The following is a 26,844-nucleotide window of genomic DNA, read 5'->3' as shown; positions in this document are numbered from 1 at the left end:
GGGAGAAGGCCTGTTATAGCCAGGGTTCTACCAATCACATACAGTTGCACTTGAGCAAACAACTCACAATTAGGTTTTTGCAATATATTCAGTTCATGAATCCTTATTATTTATATATAGTGTCATAATTATCTACCATGACCCTTTGCAGAGTAAGGGGAAAGTATCACTGCATAATCAATGTCAATGACTACAAGGTATTATCAGCCTTTCTGCATAACAATATATTAAAAGTAAATGTAACGTACAATAAAAACAATCTCAATATTGAATGTTTTGTGTTTTTTTTTTTTTTACATTTTGTTTGTCTCTCAAATGCTGTATTTTCTTCTTTTTCCTACTTCAGATGAAGTCTGCCGAGGTAGAGGACAGAGTATTGTTTACAGACGCTTACTGCAAAATCTGCAATGCGCAGTTAATTTCCGAGTCTCAAAGGGTTGCACATTATGAGGTGAGTTTCACGTGCACTTTCTTGGTCATTTTATGACTCAAGTTGGTAGAATTTTACAGCATTATTGCATTTGGAGTCAAAAAACTAAAACTAAAATTTCTAATGAATTTCAAGGACTTTAAATCCAGGTCAAATGGATTGTTTCATCTATTTCTCTGGGAAATTTAGATATATCTTCAAGGACAATGGGTGCTTCTTCCATGAGTGAGAACCATGCCTCAGGTGGCAGTGACCGCAGTGCTGGATTTTCTGGGCGGGTGCCCCTAGGCCGCACAGTCCACGAGTTCCTAGCGCCCGCTCGTAATACCTCACGCCAGTGCAAGAGCGCTGGCGTGCAAGACCCGGAGCACTGAGGAGCAGCGCGTCCCCAGTGCTCGCCATAGATCGGCTGGGCAGCATGCTGCCCTGAAAATGTGCCGCCCTAGGCCCGGGCCTATGTGGCCTCGCCACAAATCCGGGCCTGAGTGAGCAGCCAGTTACCAGGGGCACCAAAAAGCTGCCTCCTGTAAATTTAAGATCCAAATTTCCTTTTGTTAAACTGGGGAATAGTCTCTGCTAGTGCAGAGGGTGCTATAGCGCTCATTGAACTAGCGATGGAGCCCCCTTTTGACCCACTCTGAAGCTAAAGTTTTAAGCACAGAGCAGGAGAGGGAGCGGCATCATGAGGCCTCAGGTAGCAGCAGCCCCAGGATCACCCCTGTCAAGGATACAAATATACAAATTCAGTCTCTATTGGATATAAGGCAACTGCAGTATATTGTGTTTTTACGCTGCATTTCAAACAAATTGCCTTGGCGCAATGGAATGAATTGCATCAGTAAAATGGTAAACACATGCATTTCTGATGGGCGCAAAAGCTTTGGTCAAAAGTGGAATTGCTTCATTTCCGACACATTAGTTCCACTTTAACGGTTAAGGTCCCTGCAGGATTCCGCTTCTTTTTTTTATTTTCTATAATTGGTAGAGAAAAGACAGTTATAACCTTGAGATTCACATGCTTGTGCTTAAAAATAAAAAATCTATCAAATCATATTTTTCAAATGATTTGAGATATCCAGTGCTTTTATGTAAAACGGAGATTTATTTTATCTGATAGTGTTCTCCCCATTTAACTGTCAGCATAAGACTATTATTAGGAAAGATGCTCACAAATATGCTGTATTCATAATAACATATACTGTATATGTATATATATATATATATATATATATATATATATATTCAAGAGATATATTGGTCCTGTTGCAGAAAATTTATAAAAAAAAATAATCAATTAGTTTTGCTTGCTTTTATACAGTTATAATAATTAAAGCAAGTAGTTGCCATGGCCATGGATAACTGCACTGAGACAAATGGGTTCTCTATTCTAATTATATTTCTGCCATTATATATATATCTATATCTATATCTATATATATATATATATATATATATATATATATACAGTACATTCCCTTCACTGCTATGCTTTGCCAGTTAGTCATTATTCTAGAGAAAACTTTTTCAAGAGGCAGATATCTTCAGATTCCCAGAGAATTAATATTTTATGACATCAGGGAGTTCCAGTGACCTATTCTGTGCAATATTCCAGCAGGAGGCCAACGCGGAGAGTAAAGGAAGCCTGAGCTTTTAATGTCACACCTGTGGAGCAGGCTTCTAATCATTAACACTCCAAGACACCTTGAAATTTTGGCATTTTTCCCTTCTGGGCAGGATATTTCAAGCTTACGTTTGAAAGAAAATGTGTTAGTGTAGATGTGTTATATCTCACATCTATGGGACTTTAGAGGAATCATTTTTCTGTATGTTGGAGCTAAATGCTACATTTTTGAATGACACCTTTTAGGAAATTGCGTTAGAAAACATAAGGAGCAGTACAACTGGAATGCGACTAGAAAAAGGACAGTGATGCCACTGTGTACGGAGAATGTTGCAGGATTTGACAAGCAATTTCTCAGTTATGTTTATGTGAAGGGGAAAAAACCACAAGCCTTGACGCTCAGTCATAGTTGTGTTATTTGCTCTTTGAGGTTTTTGTGAACCACAAAAGTAATGAAATCACCAGTAGCTGCTGGCTTTTGATTAATCACTGTCATCCTGACCTGTATAAGCTTTGTGTGATCAGTGTATAGTCACACAACAGTCACTGACAGTCACAGTAAGCAGAAGTATGTAACCTTAATACCCAAGATATGGAAGACTTTCTCTTAAACTGTTGTATTTTATTGCTGTAACTCCTTCATAACAGGTAGACAGCGGTACAACCTTTTCTCCTCACCGCTCCTTAACAAAGACTGCAGTCCCTTCCTCTATCACTGCCAGTATGGCCACCGTATTTCCTGTTCCTTTATGCTTTATTCACTCTTCAGTACTAACAACTTTTCAGAGTTCAACTTATGACTCACTGCCACCTAGTGGCCAAACTAATTATACATTAACCATTACTTAATTCACATTTCACCCCTTTACAAGTATATGCCTAAACTATACTTTTAGTTGATGGAGAATATACTATAGTATTAGGTCTGGTGCCGCCCTAGGCCCTGGACCTTATAGCATCCCCAGTGTACGGAAGTAATGTGATGTGCATGAGTGTGCGTGATATATCTCGGGTGTGGAGAGCCTTGTTCTTCTTACCCCTCTCCCACCAGCTCCACCGGCACCAACGATAGTGATGTGTGGGCCGGTCCAATACCGGTGGGACGTGTGGGTTTACCTGTGTGTCAGGCAGCTTCAGGTTGAGCTCTTTTTCCAGCCCATGGCCTTACACTGCCGGCTTTGTGACATCGGTGGGGCTGCGCAGGTCTATAAAAAGACAGGGGAAAGCTGGGTGCTGGCGGATTCGGGTAGGGGTTGAGGTTTTCTCGACTCGCACATCACGAACCATGGGATTTAAGCAGAAAGTCTTTCACAGCAGCTGGGGAGGATTTTTAATTCTAATTTCATGCAGACTGATATATAGCAATGAACAGTACAATGTCCTACATGTGAATGGTTGAAATAAGAATAATTCAAGCCCCAAGCCCCCCAAACCAACACCAATGAATTTCTGATGACAAATATTCAATATACATGAAGTTGGCACTGTATTTATCCAGTATGTGTTCTGGGTTTATTATTTGTGAAATTGACACTTATATTTCAATGTGCAAGGGCATAATATAGATAGGAACTGCCACTGTAGTTTTGCAGCCATATGTTCAGGGATGTATGAAAATGGCACTGTGTTTGTCTTTTTTTGCATTCTGGGGTATTATTAAATTTTTCATTGAAATGCTATGTATTTTTAGAAACATAAGGAAACAGTCCAATGACCTAGATATCTTTTCAGCCATTTCCCCCCCTTCATGTATATTACAGTATTTTTACTGATCCACTCCAGAGATAGGGAAAAAAGCGATAGATCAGGATTCTGAAGGTTATTTTATAGGATTAGTTATTTGCTTTTCATTTGTGGCCATATTTTCAGGTAATTAGATAACAAAATACCTGTAGACCTTTTAGCTTGTAATTGCAGCATCATAACTGAGAGACAGAAGAAAATTGGCTTTTCTGCACCTCTTTGATCCATTCTGTTTATACATCTCTGACTCATCATAAACAATAAAATGAGATTTGAGTGAGTGATGAATCACTATAGAAGACCATGCACTTGCATACATGTGTTCATCTGTGCATAGGGAAGAGGCTCCTTCCATTGTGTATATGACGTAAAACAATGTTCAATAGCAGAAGCCGGGCTTTATTTAGGTTGCCTGAGGGATTCTTACTCTTTCTTTGCTGCATAATATGTGATAAGGTCAATGCAACAACCAGTTCATGTTAATATAAGACTATTTCTTACTACAGTCTGCTTACATTCCTTATTTTCTCATTAGCTCTCATCAGTATATTTTCAGTTTGCCTTCCAAACCATATATTACCATACATTTATTAAAATGACATTTTCACTTGTAATTTCTTTTTTAATTGGCCCAGTGGAAACTCCCTGATGGTAGCTCCATGTTCCCCTGCAACAGTTGGCACACTTACGAGAATCATTGATGCTAAAATGTGCAAGTTCAAGCAAGCACGTTTGGGTTCAAGTGCTTTTAATAAATGAGGTCATTGGGCCAATGATTGCAGTCATTTTAGTGTAACCGCAACTGCGGTTGCAGTTGCAAATGAGCCCTATTGGTTATTCTTACACTGTCCTAACAAACACAGTGGCTAAAATATACAGGCAATGCATCCTATGATGTGCTATCTGCAAATCCACTAGCCCTGTAATAACTTTGGTTATATGGATACCTCTATATCCTTCCAACAAGCAGCTATTACCCATGCAACTTACTCCCTAAAGAACTAAGACCAAAGACATGAGCTAACACCAAAAAGAAGAGATTAGGACATGGGCCCTGAAGAAACAGAACAAACAAACAAAAAATATTTACATACTATGGATTATCTCCAGGGTGCTGATCTCCTATTTGTGTTGCAATGGGATGCTGTCCATGCAGTCCTATCTCTTGCTGCTTTACATTGAGGGTTGGTATGACACAACAGAAGCTGCCAGAAAAAAAATCAGTGCACATATATTTGGTAGAATAAATATCATATTGCATTACAGAGTGCAATAACCATTTGGCCTATTTCATGGTCATACCATTTTTCTTTATGGGAACAGCCATAGGCTTCAGAACCGGGGGGGGCACAGGGTCTGTGGCCCCCCAGAATTTTCCTCCTCCAGTTTGAAACCATTTTTTAAATAAAAAAAAAATTTAATTTTTTTTTTTTACAGTTTTTTTTGCCTTTTTTCTTTTAAGCCGGTGCGGGTCTGGGCTGTCTCCCTTACCTGGCCTCTCCACTTCGATTTTGCACCACCCCCTAGAAACCGGTAGTGGAAGTGGCCAGCAACGGAAAGGAAGCCCCGCCTTTTGCACGGCTACTGTCCGGAAGAGAAGCGAGCATCGCGTTGGCGCCTGTGAGTAAGCTGGTGCGTATCTGGGCTGGCTCCCTTACCCAGCCAGTCCACTTTCATTTTGCACCACCCCCTCCAAGCCAGTAAAGTTGAAGTGGCCAGCGAATGAAAGGAAGCTTTCATTCGCTGTCAAGGAATCTATAGCAAATCTGTTTTAATAGCTTTATGCATTTCTTAATGGTGTGGTTCACCTTTAAGTTCACTTTCAGTATGTTATAGAATGGCCAATTCTAAGCAACTTTTCAATTGGTCTTCCTTATTTATTTTTTATAGTTTTTTAATTATTTGCCTTTTTCTTCTGTCTCTTTCCAACTTCCAAAGGGGGGGGTCACTGACCCCATTTAAAAAGCAAATGCTCTTTAAGGCTACAAATGTATTGATACTACTTTTTAAGTACTACATTTTCTATTCTCTCTTATTCATATTCTAGTCTATTATTTAAATCAATGCATTGTTGCTAGGGTAATTTGAACCCTAGCGACCAGATTGAATTTGCAAACTGGAGAGCTGCTAAATAAAAAGCTAAATAACTCAAAAAACATAAATAATAAAAGATGTAAACTAATTGCAAATTGTCTCAGAATACTATTCTGTACATCATACTAAAAGTATTCTCAAAAGTGAACAACCCCTTTAACACCCATTGGTGAGGGTGAGTGGCTGATCATTGCCAATTTGTCAATGTGCTCATCTACTTTTCTCTTCTCCTTCTATGTGTTCTGTGGGGTATTTATACATAGAGTTGCCCCTTTGCCATCCTGCTATGGGTTCTGGGGAGTTTTATACATGGAATTGCCATGGTACCATCCTGTCATGAATTCTGGGGGTATTTATACATGGAATTGCACTGTGCCATCCTACTATGAATTCTGGGGGTATTTATACATGGAATTGCCCCTTTGCCATCCTATGAATTCTGGGGGTTTCATACATGGAATTGCCATGGTGCTATCCTGCCATGAATTCTGGGGGCATTTATACATGGAATTGCCCCTTTGCCATCCTATGAATTCTGGGGGTATTTATACATGGAATTGCCCCTTTGCCATCCTATGAGTTCTGGGGGTATTTATACATGGAATTGCCCCTTTGCCATCCTATGAGTTCTGGGGGTTTTATACATGGAAATTGCCATGGTGCTATCCTTCCATGAATTCTGGGGGTATTTATACATGGAATTGCACTGTGCCATCCTACTATGAATTCTGGGGGTATTTATACATGGAATTGCCCCTTTGCCATCCTATGAATTCTGGGGGTTTTATACATGGAATTGCCATGGTGCTATCCTGCCATGAATTCTGGGGGCATTTATACATGGAATTGCCACTGTGACATCTTGATATAAATTCTGAGGTTATTTATATTTGGAATTGCCACTGTCCCAACTTGATATAAATGCTGGGGGTATTTATACATGAAATTGCCATTCTACTATGAATTCTGGGGTTATTTATAAATGAAGTTGCAATTATGCTGTGAATTCTGGGGGATTTATAAATTAGGTTGCCATTCTGCTATGAGATCTAGGGGTATTTATACATGGAATTTCTACTGTGCCATCCTGCTTTCTGGGTGGGGGGGTTTACAGAAAATATAGGGTTAAAGATCTTATTACAAAGTTAATCCAGAAAATGGTCTAATTGCATCTTGGAGTCAGGAAGACATTTTTTGAAGCAAATTGGATAAGCTTTAGAAGGGGCTGTTCTCCTTCCTTTGTATCAGCTAGAAGTTAGACAGGTTTTAAAAAGGCTAGACGTGTCTTTTTTCAACCTAAATTACTATGTTTATATATAATTATTATGCTGATGCTGTGGGATTGGAAAATTTGTACAACTGCCCCATAATAATATAACATTGCTGTCTGACTAGCAGAAAAGGTATCCATGTAGTGAGAGATTTTTCACATTACTAATGCAGTCACTTCATGGCTTTCCCTACTACAGGTTACACACTGCTCCAGGCCTACAGTTCCTCATACCTTGCATTTTGGCAGAGCAATAGAGCAGTGCATGGGGAGGTGCTAGAACTTGGGAGAGTGCCTGTGCTCACTGATTCTTACTATATAATGCATTCTTGTACTTTTTTATTATGCTTGGCCTGTCAGTATTCTCTATATCTTACTGCTTGTGTGGCCGTTGTCCATTGTTCTATATGTATGTATTTGGTGTGCCAGTGCCTCCGCTTCTTACTATATAATGTTCTTTATAGTGCTTGTGGTGCCTTCTCTATATTATGTTCTTGGGAGATCAGTACCTACTGCTCCTTTATGTCTTTTTAGTACCCCGTAGTCTCTGCATGTAATGTACTTTATGTGCCAGAATCTTTTTCCCCCTTTACCCCATAATGCGCTTGTAGTGCAGCATTCACAGCTCTCAGTTAAAATTGTACATGTGGTGTTATTACCCCCTTCCTGCAGTGCCAGACTTTAAGCAAATTTTGCCCCCACTGCTATGGTTTGATTTGAAAAAGGGGCGTGGGCAAATTTTTACCGCCGCGCTACGCGCGGCACATTTGCCCTGCGTCCTGGCCACCCCTGTCAAAACCATCTTCTGCTGCCTATGGGAACAAATGCTTAATAATGGAAGAATATAGTAAGTACATATAAAAGACTAGGAGAATAAAGAGGTTAAGTGAGTAGAGGAAGAATAATAGTTTGGACTCGCGGTCTACGGTTTTCTGGCATCCCAGTCCAACACTGATATGCCATACTGTGCTTTGATCAGAGTTCCATTACTGTTCTATCTATAGCAGTGGGTGACGTTCAGATTCTCTAGAAATTGCATGACTTTCACAGGCTGCACTTAAAACCACTGCAACCTTTTCAGTTTCCTCGTGTAAAGTTTATTCAGCTTGCCCTTTACACTCTTTCTCTGCATAAAAGGAATTTACAGACTCATCAGCCATTTATTTGTGACATTGCCACATTGATTTTGAGCAGCTTTATTAATGAAATGGACAGCCTTAATACCCATGCACTTCTTGTCTGCTCTCTGACCTCTTGTCTTTCCTCTCCCGGGGCAGACCACTGCTTCTATACTTTGTCAGTTCTATTTAATCAACTTTTGTATTTCCATACTTTATTACACTATTTCCTAAATCTAAGCATATTTTAGCCTTCTACCAAATGTTATCTGTTTCACCTCACCTTCTCTTTACCTGCTCATGCTCAAAAGTCAACACATGCAACTGTGACTTCCAAAAACAAAGTAACCACACCAATCACAATGACACTGTTCTCCAGGGAGGACTTGTGGGGAATTATTTTCACATGCTCTTTTCTTCCACCCAAATATTTTGGAATCCTATATGCTACTAATATAGTCAAAAATACAATTTATTTAACTTCTGATTGATCTGTAACATATTTCCTAAACATGGAATGCTTTGTTTTCCTCTACCCAACCGTGTAACCCATACAGTATATTAGAATAACTGATGTAATTCAGAGCAACATTTTTCTATGCAACCAATTACATGCCTTTCACAATACCTATGGCTCAATTGCTTGGTGTGTTCAGCTCAATAATGAAAGATGAACTCCTCTTATTCTTCCATCTCTTGACATAATCTCACTGAAAGGCAGTTATGTAACTGACAAGTCATTATATCACATGTTCTATTTGATCCTTTGCAGTCGGCTTATCTATTCTGTCTGTTAGGAAAGCCCACTATCTATTGTTGTTCATCTTGAAATCGTGCTGTGTTCAACGAATTTGATAAGATATTTTTATTACAAATGCTCTATTTTGTTCTCTGCAACACAATCTTACTTTGATTTGTATCTCGCCCTTCCAACAACTAAATGTACATAATTATTATTGCATCCCTCTCGTTCCTTGCAGTCACTTTTGCAGTGTTGTACAGTGCACAGCTGTACCAACAAAGCTTTACCTGATGGGGTTTATTATATATACAGTAGATAGGCTAGCGGAGAGTACAATCTAAGGTTAACTATTTATTGAAAAAGAATATCAACAATTTGGGGACCTCATCATCCATCTTCTTAATCCAAGAGCACTCAATCAGACATTTGCTTTCATAATTATAACAATATTCATTTATGGGAACACTGTATCCTTTTATCAGTCGGAGTGTCTCACAGGAGAAAGCAGACTGCCTGCCTGCCAAATTTTCCATAGATTAAAATGGGAAAGGGTGGCAGCTAGAGTGAAATATTTTGACCACTACTGTTACCACCTCATGACAGTGGTGCTCAAGACACCCAATCTGACATTAGTATAAACCAGCTGACCAATGTAGAGGAATGCACACTGCCATGAAGAAATGCTCAAGAAAGTGCTTGAAAGAGGATGACCAACTGTCACTTTTGTCATAGATTAAAAAAAAAGTCTTGGCATAAGCATAAGACTTTAAACTTTCCATACATGGTTGGGTGGCTTGCCCACACTGACCATAATGGCAGTCAAGGGGTAGTTTGGCCAAATAATCCCACAATCCTGGAAATTGAGGTTCATTTGTTGACCAGAAGGGAATTGAAAAAGAATCACTTACATGTAGACCAAATGATTGATTGGATACCAAGCCTAATGGCCTGCATATGGCCACCTTTATTTTTCATCTACACTCAGACTTTTTGTATCTGTGCCTGCACATAGAATGTTGTCCCTCAAATCTAAGAAATTTGGTGAAACACTTTTTATAACTCTTTACAACAAGTTCATCAACCCTAAAATAACTCTTCCTATTAATGTAACCTAACATAGACCAGTCACCTTTTGATTCCATATCTTTCATAATCTTTCATAGATAAAGCACAATCAAAACCTGTTTATTGTTTATAGTGGAAGTTTCTAAACTTGAATATATAACCTGTAATTTAGGGCCTCCTGGCCATCTGTTCCAGCCTCTTTCTGGTACTGTGCTGTAATAATCCGCCTATTTTGCAAGCGCTAATCAACTTTGAACAAAAGGGAAAGGGAACATTCTCACATGTGCTCATTTTTGAAGGTTTTTGCTTGACATGTTTGTGAATTATTATTATTATTCATAATTGTTGTTTTACAACTGGAACTTGAATGTGTCTGGTGAGAAAAAAATGACAGTCGTACAACGTTGCAAGTCATCATTAGGTTGTTTGCAGAACAAAATTGCATGATCAATCAGCCATGCAGTTGGGATGTCAAGACAACCTTGAGAAGCATAGACCAGATTCTCACTTTGCATCCTAGGAAGTCTTGAATGTTTATTTATTAAAGCTCTGATTTCTCCCTTCATGTCACTCACAATACACCTTTTTTTTCCAGAGCAAGAAACATGCTAATAAAGTTCGACTTTACTATATGTTACACCCAGAGGATGGAGGTCCTCCCTCAAAGAAACTTCGACCGGATAACCCAGTAAGTTGTTCAATATTTAATTGATTCCTCTGTCTTTACCATGTAATTATTATATTCTTGCTCACATAAAATAACTCTCCTTAAACTTGATTTGGTACAAAGTTTGAGTTACTGTATATTAATATTCAGCTGCAATGTTGAAATCACAAGAACACTGAGTTTTAAATTCAGACCAGCCAATTATATATATATATATGTTGTATGATTCATGCTAGCTGGAAAAAGGCTGCAAGTATTAGGGTTTACAGGATATAATTGAAAATTGGGGGCAATTTTAGAAAGTCATTTTAGAAATTTAGTATGACATTATTTTTGGGATTTGCAACTAGTCTTCTTATTTTTATTTGTATTCTTATCTTTCTTATTTTTTGCTTTAAATGATTTGCTTTCTATACTGAAATAATATTTTTTTTTTCCAATTACTTACCTTTCAGTTTAGATCCTCTGCCATTTATCCTATCTAAATGGATATACTGCTTGATGGGTCAGATGGAAACTAGTAACCAGAAAACAACAAGAGCTGTAAAACAAATAGATTAATATAATAAAAGCCTCAGTGTTTGTGTAAGGTCAGCCACCACAGCCAATGATAAAATAGTATTTTCCAATGACCTGTTTGAAAACAAATATCTGGCCTGGTGCAAATGTTGTGACTTTTATTACCCTTACAATGCTAAATTATTAATGAGGCTCTGAAGTATCCATAACACTACCCCATTGCACTCCCTAACTATCTCAAGTAGATGACTAAAATCTTATTTACTGATGCAAGAAAGGTCACCAGTGAGAATGTGGCGCACCAGAATTATGTCAGTCAGGGCTGTAAATAGGAGTAGATACAATAGGCAGCTGCTTAGGGCCCTACGTCTCTGCCCAACGTGGTTCAGAAATGGCAAGGTGGATACTACTGGCACCAATGCCCTGAGACAGGCAAGAGGGCCAGCATGATGGCGATAGAGATTTAATTTGATTATGGGGTTCAATTTGATATGGAGGATTTAGATCCCCTTTAACCCACCACTGCTTTCAAGTAGAGAAGCCTCACCCTTTATGTATCTGGGTGGTTTTAAGTCATTCCCTATTAGGCTCAAACCAAGCCTGTTAAAAAGATGACTTTCCTGCTCCACCACCATTAGGGGTATAGTGGTGACACCACTACCCAGAATAATCAACACGGTAGAACAGTCAACCTGCTAGAGTCTGTCTTTTTTAACTGGATTTTGCTGATTGATTTGGGTGCAGCACAGAGCACTAACATGAAAGTAAGGCTTTTTCAAGTTTTTCTTACAGCTCACCAAACATCAGAGGTATAATTTTGGCTATGACAAAAAATAAGGGAGAGTTGGCAGGTCTGTTGAAGGCTTTATTGTTTTGTCATGAAATCAGGCTGGGATGTGAAAGAAGCTCGCAAAAGTCCAAGCCTACGTATGGCAATAAAATATTAGGGGCAGCATGCCACCTACATTCCAATTCGGCATAGTGATCTGGCTGAGAGCGGTATTAAGGGTATTTGAGGTACAAGAAAGGAAAGACATGGGGATGTGAATAGCGTAAGCAGGCACTTAGCCTAGCTTGTTGGAAACCTAAGTAAGGCTCATTCTTCTTTATAAAAAAATGTTGCTATATGTGAACTGTGCCCCCTATGCATAACAAACCCTGTTCAGCTGTGCTTATAGCACCAGTGGTAGCTCCGCCCTGGCTGGGAAAGAAGATTTACAATTTGCAAGCAAAATGAGTAATGGACAACATTTATGAATGTATTACAACTCAATTATCATCCTGATTCACCAGTGAACATATTTTCACTTAAACAATGCAATACTGAGCGTGATTTGACAAGCACTATGTACATTACTGCGATTACAGTAAGTGGCCAGTTACTGAATGACTGAATGATGGAAAAAATTAGAACTATGGTAATTGATTTGATTTGCAGAAAGACTTCTTTGATTGCTCCACCCTTTCAACTACATGTTTGCAATTCAATTGCAAGTGGCTACTTTATATTAACTGTGAAAACGCTGTGGGCCTCCAAAAGGATTTCCTTTACTGTGCAGGGAAAAGAAAATGAAGGAACCACTTGTACAATATTTGCAAGTGGACATGCTGTACTGACTTGGGGTAGAAATAGAAAAAAATCTGTATTCTGAATGATATAGTCTGTGGTTGCTCCAATCTGCCACTCTCCCCTCTGCCACTCTCCCCTCTGCCACTCTCCCCTCTGCCACTCTCCCCTCTGCCACTCTCCCCTCTGCCACTCTCTCATCCCTCCCTCTCTCTCCCCTGTTACAGCGCATGCATACAGGTAGTGGGGGGTTGTTACATGGGGAGCTTGGTGGCCGGCCAGGTTGCCTAGGGTGCCCAGTCGGCTTGGCCTGGCCTTGGCATGGATGGACGCAAAGTACCCACTACCCTCCCCCACCTATCTTCTCAGCCAGTGTAATTAGTAAAGAAGTATCTGGTGGCAGCGGGGAAGCAGTTTTTTGTTTTTTTTGCTAAAAATTTTATTTACCATATAGGCACTTGAGGGCCGCCCCCTAAAGCTGCTGCCCTTGAGTACCTATATGGCAAATACACCAGTGTCACTGGGAGTGTGCCCAACTGAATAGGGTCATAAATAGCATTCTAAGCAGCAGAAATTAAGTCATAGGGTGGCATAACTTGCACAGTGATATATTATAAAACTAAGTATTCATTGTAATAAGCACATTATTGTCCTTTGCTAAACAGAGCAAATCTAAATGCTGATTGGTTACTATTGGTTACTGAACAAGTGCAGATTTGCACCCTTGATAGCATCACTGTTAGTATGGATACTGTTTTGGCTACATAATGAGATTTGCTAGCGTACAGGCAAATTCTCATTTGTGGAAATAAGAATATAATACAGGACAGGAGAAAGAACTTGGTCCTCCCATATGTAGCTGGGGTGTCGGAAAAACTTAGAAGGATTTTTAATAAACATCACATCCCTATCTGCTTTAAACCCAGCAACACACTGAGGCAGCAACTAGTTCACCCAAAAGACCCAACCCCAAAGCACAAGAAGATTAATATTGTGTATGCAGTGCAGTGCAGTGAGGAGTGCTCTGATTTGTATGTGGGGGAAACCAAACAACAGTTTCACCAGTGTATGGCATAGCACAGAAGAACCAGCTCCTCTGGTCAGAACTCAGCCATGTACCTACATCTAAAATGAAAAAGGACACATGTTTAAAGACTGCAAAGTCCAGATCCTAGACCGGGAGAGTGACTGGTTCAAAAGAGGTGTTAAAGAAGCCATATATGTAAAAACCAAGTTTAAATAGAGGCTGGGGGGGGGTGATATCTATTGTCTACCACACACAATGCTTTTTTGGCACCTCTCCCTGGAATGTTTAATAAATCAAAGCTCCAATCTTGCTCATTTAATGACATCATTGTAGGTTATAATAAACAGATTATGCTGATTGGAGCAACATTCCAGAGGATATATATCGAAGAAAGATCCTATGTACAAATTATTCTGAATTGAGAAAGCCAGTTGGATGACTGGTGAAATGCCTTCAAGAAAAACACAGCAAGTCCAGTTGATTTGAATTATTTCTATAGACATACCATGACCTGGATGAATGAGAATCTTCACAAACATTGATTTCTCATTAAAATTCTAATTTGCATGCGGATTTTTACAATTCTAAATAACAGTGGAGAAGCTTACACTACAATTGTTGTATTTATGTATAGTAGAGATTTAATTGTCTATGAAGATTCTCATTTATCCAGGTCATGATATATAGTATCTAGTAGAATTAAGTCAAAGGCAACTGGACATTAGATTTTTTTCTTGAAAACGTTTCACCACTCCAATCCACAATAATAAGATACCTTCTCATGAGGCTGAAAACATCCCATTGAAAGTATCAGCAGTCCTAGCTAATGCTAAAGCTCCATCTTCCAACCTAAGTTTGCAGGAGAGGAGGGCTCTGACATCACTTGCTAAAGACTCAAGTGTCACCATCTTGCAATTGGATAAAGGGAGATGTAGAGTAATTCTGAACACTTCAGACTACCACTCTATTAAGTGATACCAATACATATGAACTCAAGAGGGACCCTACAAGCAGCTACAAAAAAAAGGTTATAGATTGCTTGCAAAAGCTTGAGAATGACAAGGTCACCAGTCCGGCCTTGTAACGTCGCCTCTCCATACCTATATGGAGTCCCAAAAATACACAAGAAAGGAGCCCCTCTGAGGCCAGTTGTCAGCAGCATTAACTCCGTGACTAACATCTCAAAATCTGTGGCCAACATCTTAGCCGCATTAGTTAGCTGCACGGTACACCAAATTTCAGAACTCCATGGATATTGTCAACAAAGTGCACAAGGTTAAACTGGAGACCAATGAGACTATTGTGTCCTTTGATGTTACATCTATATTCAGGTGCCTACCCACATCAGCGGCAATTGGAACAGTGAAACGACTGATACAAGACACCACCCTCAGTAGCAGAACAAAGCTGAGCCCAGAACAAGTTTGTTCCTATACTGGACCTATACTATAATACCACTTAGCACAAGGAAGTCTTTTATTGACAAAAGCATGGCTGTGCCATGGGTTTGCCTGTATCTCCAATAGAAGCGAACCTTTGCATGGAAGAAGTGGAAAAGAAAGCCTTGAATACCTTCAAGGGAACAATGGCAAGTCATTGGTTCAGATATGTGGACGACACCTGGGTCAAGACTAAAGCACACGAGGTTTCAGCTTTTACTTAAACTCGGTGGACAAAAACATAAAGTTCACTAGGGAAATGCAAACTGGCATTTTCGGACTGTGAAATAGTTATCATGGAGGGAGGAAACCTGGATATTGAAGTATAGAGGAAACCCACTTACACCTATTAGTATTTTTTGTTTAATTCAAACCAACCCTCAGGAACATAAACTGAGCATTATAAGACCTTTACACCATTTTGCTGAAACTGTGGCAGAAGCGAAAACTGAACACTTCCAACTAATTAAAATGAAGAATGTGATTTTGCTGGAAGCAATGATGTCCCCAGTCCTGCCGGAGATTGGATAAGAACAAATATCTTCTTAATGTTCATTGTGAAGATGGCAAATCACAGAGAGGAAAATAAATCTTAGATTTTTTTTTCTGGGGCAATGTAAGAAAAGTAATTAAAGGAAAAATATTTAGAGTGCAAAACTGCATGCCTTTATGCAAACAAATTTTCCTTTGCACATGTCATATAGCTTTTTCAAACCAGGAAAACTGTTTAGCAAGCAAGTTCAACAAGGAAATAAAGATTGCGAACGTTATTGTTTGCCCCACCACCCATAAAGCTTCTCACTAAAAAAGTCACGTTTGTTCAGAAAGATAAATGAAGAATTTTATATTGCAAAATGTAAACTTTTATTCTTATTTGTGCAAAGTTTTGTTTCTCTTTGCAAATGTTATTACATTTTCCCCTTAAGGGCAAATGTATTCATATCTGACATAGCATTTCTTTCATGATTCTAAGAAATTAAGTCAATAAAACAAGAACTCAAAAATATTCAAAAGCCTTTTTTCAGACTCCAAACATACCCACCATATGCAGTGCATAAATACAAGCAGCGGGACAGTTATTATAATTTAGTGAGAAGAAATACCTAAGTGATAGAATTTGCAATACGAGGTTGGAAAGAGATACTTCCCAAAGAGCTGCAGATTCTTTTCTATCAGGATTCTTCTCACTTCTTGGAGATATCAGTTGTTAATGAGCAGAGGCAACCATTAGTTCACAAAGCCTCGGTCATACTTCAAAGTGTTGTTCGACCTTTCCAGCTACCGTGCCATTTTCCGACGTGACAAACAGCTGGAGCTATTTTTATATGAAATGAATTTATCAAATATGGAAAAGTGTCAAGTAACATCAGGGCTGTGCTGGGATATATTAATCCCTTGTGATAGGCCCTTTACACTAAAAGAGCAAATAGCAACTCATATAGGGATGCCTCTGAGCTAAGTAATGGTCTGGGTGTTTGTGTGAAACCCCAAATTAACACCTCACTGCAATGTTCAATTTAGCTGCTAAAAAGGATTAGAAATATTATATTGTTTTTAACTGAGGAAGTTAATTGTTGGCAAGCACCAAGATTATTTAGATTGTAAACAGGGACCTCTTATCAAATTTTTATTATGTTCTCCTTGTTTGTTTAATATAAGACATCTTTGTTGTAAATTAATGTGTGTAGTGCTGCATAACTTGCTGCTCTATAAAAAGAAATAATGATCAGTGGCCTGAATAGTGTTGCCTGGGCGCAGAGTGGGTCTCCCCCTTTGGATTTGCCTCCCTATACATCGCAACATTTGGATTTACACATGAAGAAAAAGAAACCTTGCATTTTTTTGAATATGAAGATTTTCATTCATCCAGGTCATGGTATATCTAGTATAGGTAAATCTAAAAACAACTGGACTTGCTGAGTAATCAATTACTTACTTTCCAGGGAACTACACCGAGTCACTGGTTCAGGTATGTGGATGACACTTGGGTTAAAATCAGATCCAATGAAGTGACGGCCTTTACAGAACACATTAACTCAGTGGACAATAACATCAAGTTCACAAGGGAAGATGTCCATGAGAACAAACTTGCCTTTTTGGACTGTTTGATATGCATCCAAGAGGGGGGGGGTAACTTGATGGAAGTATACAGGAAACCCATTCATACGGATCAATATCTGTTGTTTGATTCCCACCATCCGCTGGAACACAAACTGGGTGTCATTAGAACTCTGCACCACAGGGCAGAAGTTGTGGCAACTGATACAGAGTCCAAAGACAAAGAGTAAAAACATCTTAAGGGAGCTTTGAAAGTGTGTGGCTACCCAGACTGGGCCTTTGTCAAAACAGCAGCAACCAAGCCCAACAGGAACACCAATAGAAATAACCGCCCGGAGACACATAGTAGGCGAAACATAGTCATCCCATATGTAGCTGGAGTGTCTGAGAAACACACGTCCCTGTGTTTTTCAAACCTAGCAACACACTGAGACAAAAACTGGTACACCCAAAGGATCCAACCCCTAAAGAAAAACAAAGCAATGTGGTATACGGAGTCCAGTGTATCGAGGAGTGCACAGATCTTTACATTGGGGAGACAAAACAACTGCTCACCAAGCAAATGGCTCAGCTTTCTACACTTAAAAGACAAGGGACACTCCTTTGAAGATAGCAAGGTCCAAATATTGGATAAAGAAGGCCGCTGGTTTAAACGAGGCGTGAAAGAGCTGATTCATGTTAAGGTGGAGAAACCATCCCTGAACAGAGGCGGGGACCTTCGACACCACCTGTCTGCTTCATACAATGCTGTTCTAACATCTGTACCCCGGCGGTTTCAGAACACTTCACACGTCCATTCATGCAACTCTCACAAGTAACACCTTTTTCTAGGAGTTGCATGACACATTGGATAATCCTATCACAGTAACTACGCAGAATCTACCCCTCTGTGAATTTCTTCAGATGTCACCTCTTTGAAGAGTTACAATGTGCCATTGTGTTTTGGATTAGTGGAAGAGTTTATATGCCGAGAATTTCCCACACCAGTCAGTTGAACTGAAGAAGCTGCTCAGATGAGTAGTGAAATGTCTTCATTGATTACTCAGCAAGTCCAGTTGTTTTTAGATTTACCTATACTAGATATACTTGCATTTTTTTCTTTCATTTTCTTAATTATCAATGAGTTAGTTTTGTGCTTTTACTTCCCTTCCTATTCTGTGAAAGTATTGCTCAAGTGCAGTACAACTAAAGCTCATGACTTCTGCACTTATAACAGCTAAATAGAAAGTTTACTATTGGGAGAAGACTGATTTGAATGCTCAAAGTGATCATGTTATTTTGGGGTGCGGCCACAAAGTGGGCATGGGAAAACAATCTTTGCTACACTAAGATTTGTTGTTAGTGTTGCATAGTATAGACCTGCTGGCCAGCATGTGCTTCATCAGAGGTAGAGGGGGTCTGCAGAGAGGCCCCCAAACTGTAGTTAAGCCACTGTAAAAATACATTTTAACACAGGCATATTCAGCCACACTCTTGCACTCTAACACAATTATACACATTCACACACAGAAACTCCCTCATGCAATCACACACTCTCAAGCTTTAATACAGAGACTCGCTTACTTGCACATCCTATCAGGCTGTCACACGGTCACCTGTACTGTCACATTTGGACATATGTGCATTTGCGTTTGTTACCATGGAAATGTATGCATGTATTCTGGTAAATACTTTGCGTCTATGTGGCAGTTGCTAGTATGGCTATGTTGGCCTGTATGGTTGATAAAATATACAGGTATGTAAAGGACAAAGTGCTCAGTCGAGTACACTTCCATTAATTTTGTATTTTAGTACTGTATAGTGTAGAGCCGCTTTAGGAATACCCATATTACATTGTCTCTACAAAACAATTATTAGGGTAGTGTGGAAGGATCAAAGCACCAACCAAACAATAGAGGCATAGTGGAGTGACTAGAGGCCTGACTGTTTGAGATGACTGTGAGGTGGCTCTGGACCATATAAAGCACTCAGGCTAATGGGCCTCTAATGATGCCATGGACATTGGACAAGGACATTACAGAAAATAACCTCATACAATATTAATTATCTTAATTTGATCTAAGTGGGAAGAATTATGATTGGCTTAGGCTGTAGAGAAATGTCAAGTGAGATAAGTTCAAGATTTAAATCACAAGATCAAATAACAATATATTCAGGGCTGCCTCTGGTTTAAGTGGAAACTGTAATTGTTTCCTGCATGTACTTCATATAAATGTGAGCAGGGATACTACTCTACTGAATGTTCTCTCTTACTTGCAAGCTCAGAGTCAGTGTGCAGCCTGTTGTGCTAATGTGTGCTGGCTGAGGGGTGACTGGGTTTTCTCTCTGCTTGGTTTGGCACCATGTTTTGTTGTATAAGGTTTATGCCCAACAGGCATTTCTAATTATCCTGCTGTCATTACAGTCTGCACTAGGGTTGCCATCTGGCCGGTATTTTACCAGCCTGGCCGGTAAAAATGATGGTTGATCCCAATTTTATTAGAGGGAAAAAAGATAAATATATAGGAAAGCCGGTATTTGTTTCCGGAAATGGTGGCAACCCTAGTCTGCACGGGTTTACATACTCATATGTCCTATTGCTTTAGCACAAAGGCATAATGGGTCAAGGGAAATGATATTAGTATGCGTGGTGGTGTGTGCACACAAACATTTTTGCAGCCACATTGAAGCTCAGCCATGGTGGCAGCATTTAAATAATTCCTTTCAGTGGGGCTGAAAATACAGGTATATCAGATTTAGAAAAATGAATCAATGCGCAACTTACCTGTTCAAGGGTGAATACACTGTTGTATACAATGATTCAATCTTTCTTGCCAATTGCATATACATTTTAATCTACAAATTTTCATTGGGTGTTTGGCATTCAGCCATTTTGATGGAGGATTTCATAATATGGATGATTCCAAATAAATCATGGGTTAAACAGAGAATTCAGTTACATATTTAAAGGGATACTGTCATGGGAAAACATGTTTTCACAATAGATTAGTTAATTGTGCTGCAGCAGAATTCTGGACTGAAATCAGTTTTTCAAAAGAGCAAACATATTTTTTTATATTTAATTTTCAAATCTGACATGGGACTAGACATATTGTCAGTTTCCCAGGCGCCCCCAGTCATGTGACTTGTGCTCTAATAAACTTCAGTCACTCTTTACTGCTGCACTGCAAGTTGGAGTGATATCACCCCTCCCCAATGGGAAAGTAACCAGATAACAGCTCCCTGGTAGATATAAGAACAGCACTCAGTAGTAAAAATCTATTTCCCACTGCTTCAGTTACATTGAGTAAGAGAAATAACAGCCTACCTGAAAGCAGTTCCATCCTGAAGTGTTGGCTCGTTCTGAAAGCACATGACCAGGCAAAATGATCTAAGATGGCTGCCTACACACCAATATTAAGATTAAAAAAATTTACACTATTTGCAGTGTAAACAGTGTAATTAAGAAATGAAAACTATACCATAAAATTATGACAGAATCCCTTTAAACTTATAATGAGGCAAAGTCCAACACCACCACCACTACACAGATCTCTTTGTTTGGTAGGTCAAAGCCATTTATCTATTTTAAGTATTTTATATGGTGAGGGGAAAAGTCTCACGGGCTAATTCCTGCCATTCCATTTGTGGACTCATTTGTGACTCATCTATAAAAACCACATCACTAACAGGCCCCAAACTCCCATGGTGCTTTATATCATATTATTGTATATAATGGTACTACAGTATATATAATACTAAACTGGTATAATGCTATACTGTATAACATTCTCTATATAACTGTATATATATTGTAAAACTTACTGTATATTCCGATTAACTACTGTATAATTTACATCAAGATACCCACACAATCTCCCTGAATGGCTTGCTGGTATCTTGCACCCGCTAGCACTAAATTGCCTCGTGAGGCAATTTCGAGCGACTTTGAAAAACGTATCGCCGCGTGTGAATAGGTGCAGGCGACTTTAGCGCTAGCGGGTGCGAGATACCAGCAAGCCATTCAGGGAGATAAGTCGCCTCAAAGACGCGGCGATTAGTCACCAGGCGACCAATCTCCCTGAATCTTCCCGTGTGGCCCTAGCCTAAGAGGGAGAGAAGGTGAGACGTAAGGTGAGAGCTATCAGTGTAAATACCAGTCGTTAGTGAGTGTGTGATCAAAGAATGTTCAACGGGTGGTCAAGTTGCTAAGGGCTTGGAATATAAGCTTGAATGAAAAGGTAGGTTTTAAGTGACCACTTCAGACTGAAGACTCTGTCTAATGGGACGTGGCAGAGTGTTCCAGGGGATGGGTACAGCTTGTGAAAGTCCTGGATGTGAGAGTAAATAATGAAGAGAGGATAACTTGTCCAGGATCGCAAAGAGTTGCCATAGGGAGTCAAATTAGGGCCTCTAGCATGAGATTCCACATAAAAGCCTGATTACTTTGGGGCAAATGCCATAGCTGGTGAAAATTCGACAGCGACGGCTTTGCAGCCATCGCAACACTTCGCCAGGAGCAAATTCGCTAGGACTTCACTAAAGTGCGAAGATGTATCCAGGGCGTGAACGCTGGCGAATTTTCACTAGCGTTACTTCGGCAATCAAAGCGAAGATGCGCCATGCGACAGTGCAAAATTAAAAAGTTACATGGACGTATATGTTGCAGAAAATACAATACATTACACATGTCCAGGGAACCTTAATAAAATAAAATAGAGTTGTTATATTGGCCTACACATGAGCCCAGTGTATAGTTTATGTTCCATATGTTAGAAAACACAGGGGGGAACCAGGTTACCCAAAACAATTTTTACTGACCTTTGCAGGCTATCACTCAGAAACAATGAAAAGACCTCAGTGTTTTTTGGGACTTGGAAAAATTTTGCACCAAAAATTGAAGAACTCCATTGCACTTCGTCTGGTCTGAGCTGATGAAGGCAAGTCTGACGAATGAGGTAACGTTCAGTAAAATCTGCATCTCAGTGAATTTGCGGAGTAACGTCCGTTCGCCAGAGCGAAAATTCGCCTGTTGTTAGAATGCGAAACAGCTCTAGCTTCTATCTCTTTTGCTAGCAAAGTTACACCTGCGTCCGTTAGGAAATCGGCAAAGTTCTGAAATTACAGCACGCTGGCGAATTTTTGCTACTGTTAGTCACTTCACCCTTTAGGGAATCTGCCCCTTTATCTCTAAGCCAGCCTCTACACTCTTGTGTTTTTCAAAGGTTAAAAACATACATTAATTTATAAACTGTGTGTCGGATTTGTCAAAGGAGAACAGGGCCAGAACTAGGTGTAGATAAAAGAGGCATGCTCCTTCATTCCCTCCTGTAACTCTATTAGTGTGGTGAGCATCTTCCATGTTTGTAAGATGACTATCATGGTGGGTGTAGGTGAATTGCAAGGGTGATTCAGTGACAAGTGGAGGGAGAGGGGCCATCCGGGTCAGGGGCTTGTCTTGGGTGTCTGAAGGAACATCCCCGCCAGTTTTTTACCGCCATTGGCAACACTTTCCTGACAGTGATTCACACAAGTATTTATACTGCTCTAAACAGCCAATAAAAATGTTGCAAGGTGTTCAGCTGCAGAGGGGGCAATCCAGCTCTGTTTTTACAATGTTTGCACTTTGTACACTGCACAGTATGGTTGCTGGCCAATTTCAAAGACTCCGAGTAAAAATATATATATTTTTTTAAATTTGGCATTATGTTTTTAATATTTTGATGGAATTATGTCACTCCCAGTTCCAACTGTAATATGGGATCTGCATACATTTAAATTTTCACTGAAATTTCCATTCTAAATTGGCAGCTGCTGCTGAAAACACTGTGGAATGTGTCAGATTAATAAGCATTACTACTTCATTGTTTTATATACCCTGTGTCTGCTCTGTGCATATGGCCATTGGCGTCTGTGCTCCGTTTCAGAGTGCAGAGACTTGCGGCTTCCCTCACGAATGCAGTGCTGACTACATACAGATATTCATTTTAGCACAAGGAGCAAATCTCAATTTACCCTGGAGGGCAAGTGCTTAAGTCTGCAGTAAAGGCTGAGCTTTAGTGAGCTAGCATTTGCTTCCCGGGTTAATTGAATTTACCTCTATACCTCGTAGATAGTGCTCAGGTGAGAACTGAACTCAAGACCCCCAGAGCTGGAAGACAACACTGTTCTGTTAATTTAGGATCAGGGCACACACTCAGATTCGGGGAGATTAGTTACCCGGCGACAAATCTCCTCTTCTTCGGGGCGACTAATCTTCCTGAACTGCCTCCCGCCGGCTAGAATGTAAATCAGGGCGATTTGTTTTCCGAATTCGCACAAAGTTTCCTTCAGCAACTTCAGGCGACTTCAGAAAACGAATCACAGTTCAAGGAGATCTGTCGCCGGGCGACTAATCTCCCCAAATCTGAGCGAGTGCCTTGACCCTAAAAAATCCAAAATGATAATCGTGCATTGTATTTTGAGTAATATAGTCTTCAAGGACTATTGCATGAAGATGAATGGAGCAATACAATACTGTATGACAGTAGACTTGAGCTTCTAAGTAACTTGCTAAAAAGGATAGCAGATAGACTAGGTTCCTAGTAAAAGTGGGCTAGCTGTCATTGCATAGGAGTTCAATAAACAAGGCAAACAGTATATCCTCAGGCAGTTTAACAGCAGAATGCACAGAACACATGGGCAGTTGTAGCTACGGTAAATCTAATTTAGTTGTTCTGTGTTGACAGTAGTTGCCTTTAAAAGAAGGTCCTGCAGCCTTTCCTTATTAAATAGCACACCACCTCCAAAACATTATATTGACAAAGAGCAGTATTATAAGCTGTGAAATCAGGAAACATTTTGTGTTCAGAAACCTAGACTTTGTGGGGGAAATTTTATTAAAGTCAGTTTAATTAATATTTTCCCAGAACTCAGTAGCTGGTATTATCACACTTAGGGGCAGATTTACTAAGGTTCGCATTCGAATTTGGTAATTTTCTTTTGGTCACAATTTCGAATTTTCAAACCGCCAACTTGAATCTGAATTAGAATGTGAGATTTATCACCTCTCGACCATGGAAACTGTTCTAATTCGATACTTAAAACCTGCTGAGTTCATGTAGAAGTCAATAGCAGAGGTCTGTTGAACTATTTGAAGATGTTAATAGCCTTCCTGACATTCAAGTTTTTTTTCAGAGGTAAACTGAATTCGAATTTAGGTCGTTCCTATTCAATAGATGTTAGACGTTTGAGTTTTTTTCATAAATAACCTCCAATTCGATTTGTGAATACAAATTTATTAGAGAAACAAAAATTCACATACCTTCGAAATTAAACCTTGGATTAATAACCTCCTTAAAGGGGAAGGAAACCTAGTCGGCGCAAACCCCCACCCCCCCTCCCGTTTGTTGCCCACTCTCCCTCCTCCCCCCTGGCCTACCTGTCCCGCTGGGCAAATGCCCCTAACTTGTTACTTACCCTTCTGCGCAGGTCCAGTCCAGGGAGTTCACCCTTCTTCCACGCGATCTTCTTCCTGCTTTGAACGGCGCATGCGCGTGACTTTTGGCGCATGCGCAGTAGATCCGTACCGGCGAAATGATCCTACTGCGCATGCGCCAAAACGCCGTTCACAGCAGGAAGAAGACGCGCGTGGAAGAAGATGTCGTCGGTGAACTCCCTGGACTGGACAGGACCTGCGCAGAAGGGTAAGTAACAAGTTAGGGGCATTTGCCCAGCGGGACGGGTAGGCCAGGGGGGAGGAGGGAGGGTGGGCAACAAAGGGGAGGGGGGTGGGGGGTTTGCGCCGACTACGTTTCCTTCCCCTTTAAACAAAGCTACATTCTTGACTTAAAGGGGAACAAAACCAATTTACAGGATTCCTTCAGAGCCCTCACACCCACCTCTCGAATTGCACCATTATGGGTAGTACATCCTGGTAAAAGGCAGTGAGTTTGGTGACCATATAATGATGCTGTATAATTAATATTGTCAATTGGTGTCCTGGAATATTTAGTGCTCCTATAATGGCTGATTTTTTTTGTTGTATATAAATGATTCCTAAACATCTAGAAAACGATTCTCCTAGTGTAAGAAAAATCTGTTCCAGCACAGGTAAGGGTTACTTGATTATTCCCCTCCAATCAGTGCCCAGTGGAGTCATCATATAGACCCGCCTTGGTCAGTTCCTTACCTAAACAATCAGGTATACTTGCTGTTTATAAATCTTAAAACAGATCTTTGCTTGTCTTTATTGTGCTTAATCACTGGTGCTGGCTTTCTACTTTTGATTTAGCTGTGAATTGATTCATTTTATTCTTACCCTTGGTATTGCTTTTACAAAGCCCAATCTGATTATGGCCCGGCCTGCTGATTTAGGGTAGGGACACACTGGGCGATTTGGGGAGATTTAGTCGCCTGGCGACTAATCGCAGCGACTTTTCTCCCCGAATGCCTCCCCTCACTCTGCGCCTGGATAAAATGAAAAGTCGCCGGCGCTAATCACACACGGCGATTCGTTTTCTGAAATCGCCCGAAGTTGCCTCACGAGGAAACTTCGGGCGACTTCGGAAAACAAATCGCCGCGTGTGATTAGCGCAGGCGATTTTTCATTTTATCCAGGCGCAGAGTGAGGGGAGGCATTCGGGGAAGATTGGTCGTGGAAAGTCGTGGCGATTAGTCGCCAGGCGACTAAATCTCCCCAAATCGCCCAGTGTGTCCCTACCCTTAGGCTACTGGTTGCTAGGAGTTCAGAAATCCTCTAGCGGACTCTCTGCTTCATGTCTGTGTTCTTATCAGTTGCTTTAATAATCATTTTACCACTGCTCTGGGCTTGGCCCAATACTCTATATGAGTATTAGTAATGTGATTTAAATTCTTCTTTTGACCCTATAGAACTCAGGCAGCTATGTTTAGGTTTCAGTCACTGGGATCTTAAATACATATTAATCATCTATACTTACACTATAATAATAATAAACACCTATAATAAACACCTACTTACACCTTGGCAAGCCTAACACGGATAATTGCATTCTACGCTCATGTTACAGCCTTTGGTGTTCTGAAAAAGGGGTCTTTTTGTAATTTAGAGCGCCATATTTAAAAACATAAACCATCAGAGCACAAAAGGGATTGTTTTGCAACTAGGGTTGCCACCTTTTCTGGAAAAAAATACCGGCCTTCCTATATATTTAGCTTTTTTCCCTATTAATAACATTGAGATCAGCCAGGTGCAACCAACATGGATCCATGCAGATGCTCTTGCAATCAAGTACAGGTATATGTATTTTATCTTTGGATCTGGGGTTTTCCAGATGAGGGATCTTTCCTTGATTCTAATAAATATTGTTTAAATATTAAATAAACCCAATAGGATAGCTTTCCACCAATATGGATTCATGCAGCTTAGTTACCATCAAGTACAAGGTACTGTTTTATTATTACAGAGAAAAGGATAATCATTTTTTATCATCTTAATAGTATTTGAATAATTTGCCTTCTTCTTCTGACTCGTTCCAGCTTTCAA

At 39.9% G+C, this 26,844-nt stretch overlaps 1 protein-coding gene across 4 annotated transcripts in view; it reads left to right on the top strand.

The window, feature by feature from the left end:
• LOC108697472 (zinc finger matrin-type protein 4) overlaps window positions 1–26,844 on the top strand; it is a 277,352-nt gene that overhangs the window by 65,433 nt on the left and 185,075 nt on the right. For all 4 annotated transcript variants that reach the window (XM_018227533.2, XM_041571042.1, XM_041571041.1 and 1 more), the window contains exons 2-3: window positions 347–451; window positions 10,679–10,771. In XM_018227533.2, coding sequence (XP_018083022.1) covers window positions 347–451; window positions 10,679–10,771 — 198 coding nt within the window. The remainder of the gene's footprint in view (window positions 1–346; window positions 452–10,678; window positions 10,772–26,844) is intronic.

The sequence above is a fragment of the Xenopus laevis genome, chromosome 7S (genome assembly GCF_017654675.1).
Source record: "Xenopus laevis strain J_2021 chromosome 7S, Xenopus_laevis_v10.1, whole genome shotgun sequence".
In the NCBI taxonomy this organism is placed as follows: domain Eukaryota; kingdom Metazoa; phylum Chordata; class Amphibia; order Anura; family Pipidae; genus Xenopus; species Xenopus laevis.
Note: the sequence above shows the minus strand (reverse complement) of the source record. Positions and strands in the feature narration are given on the sequence as shown.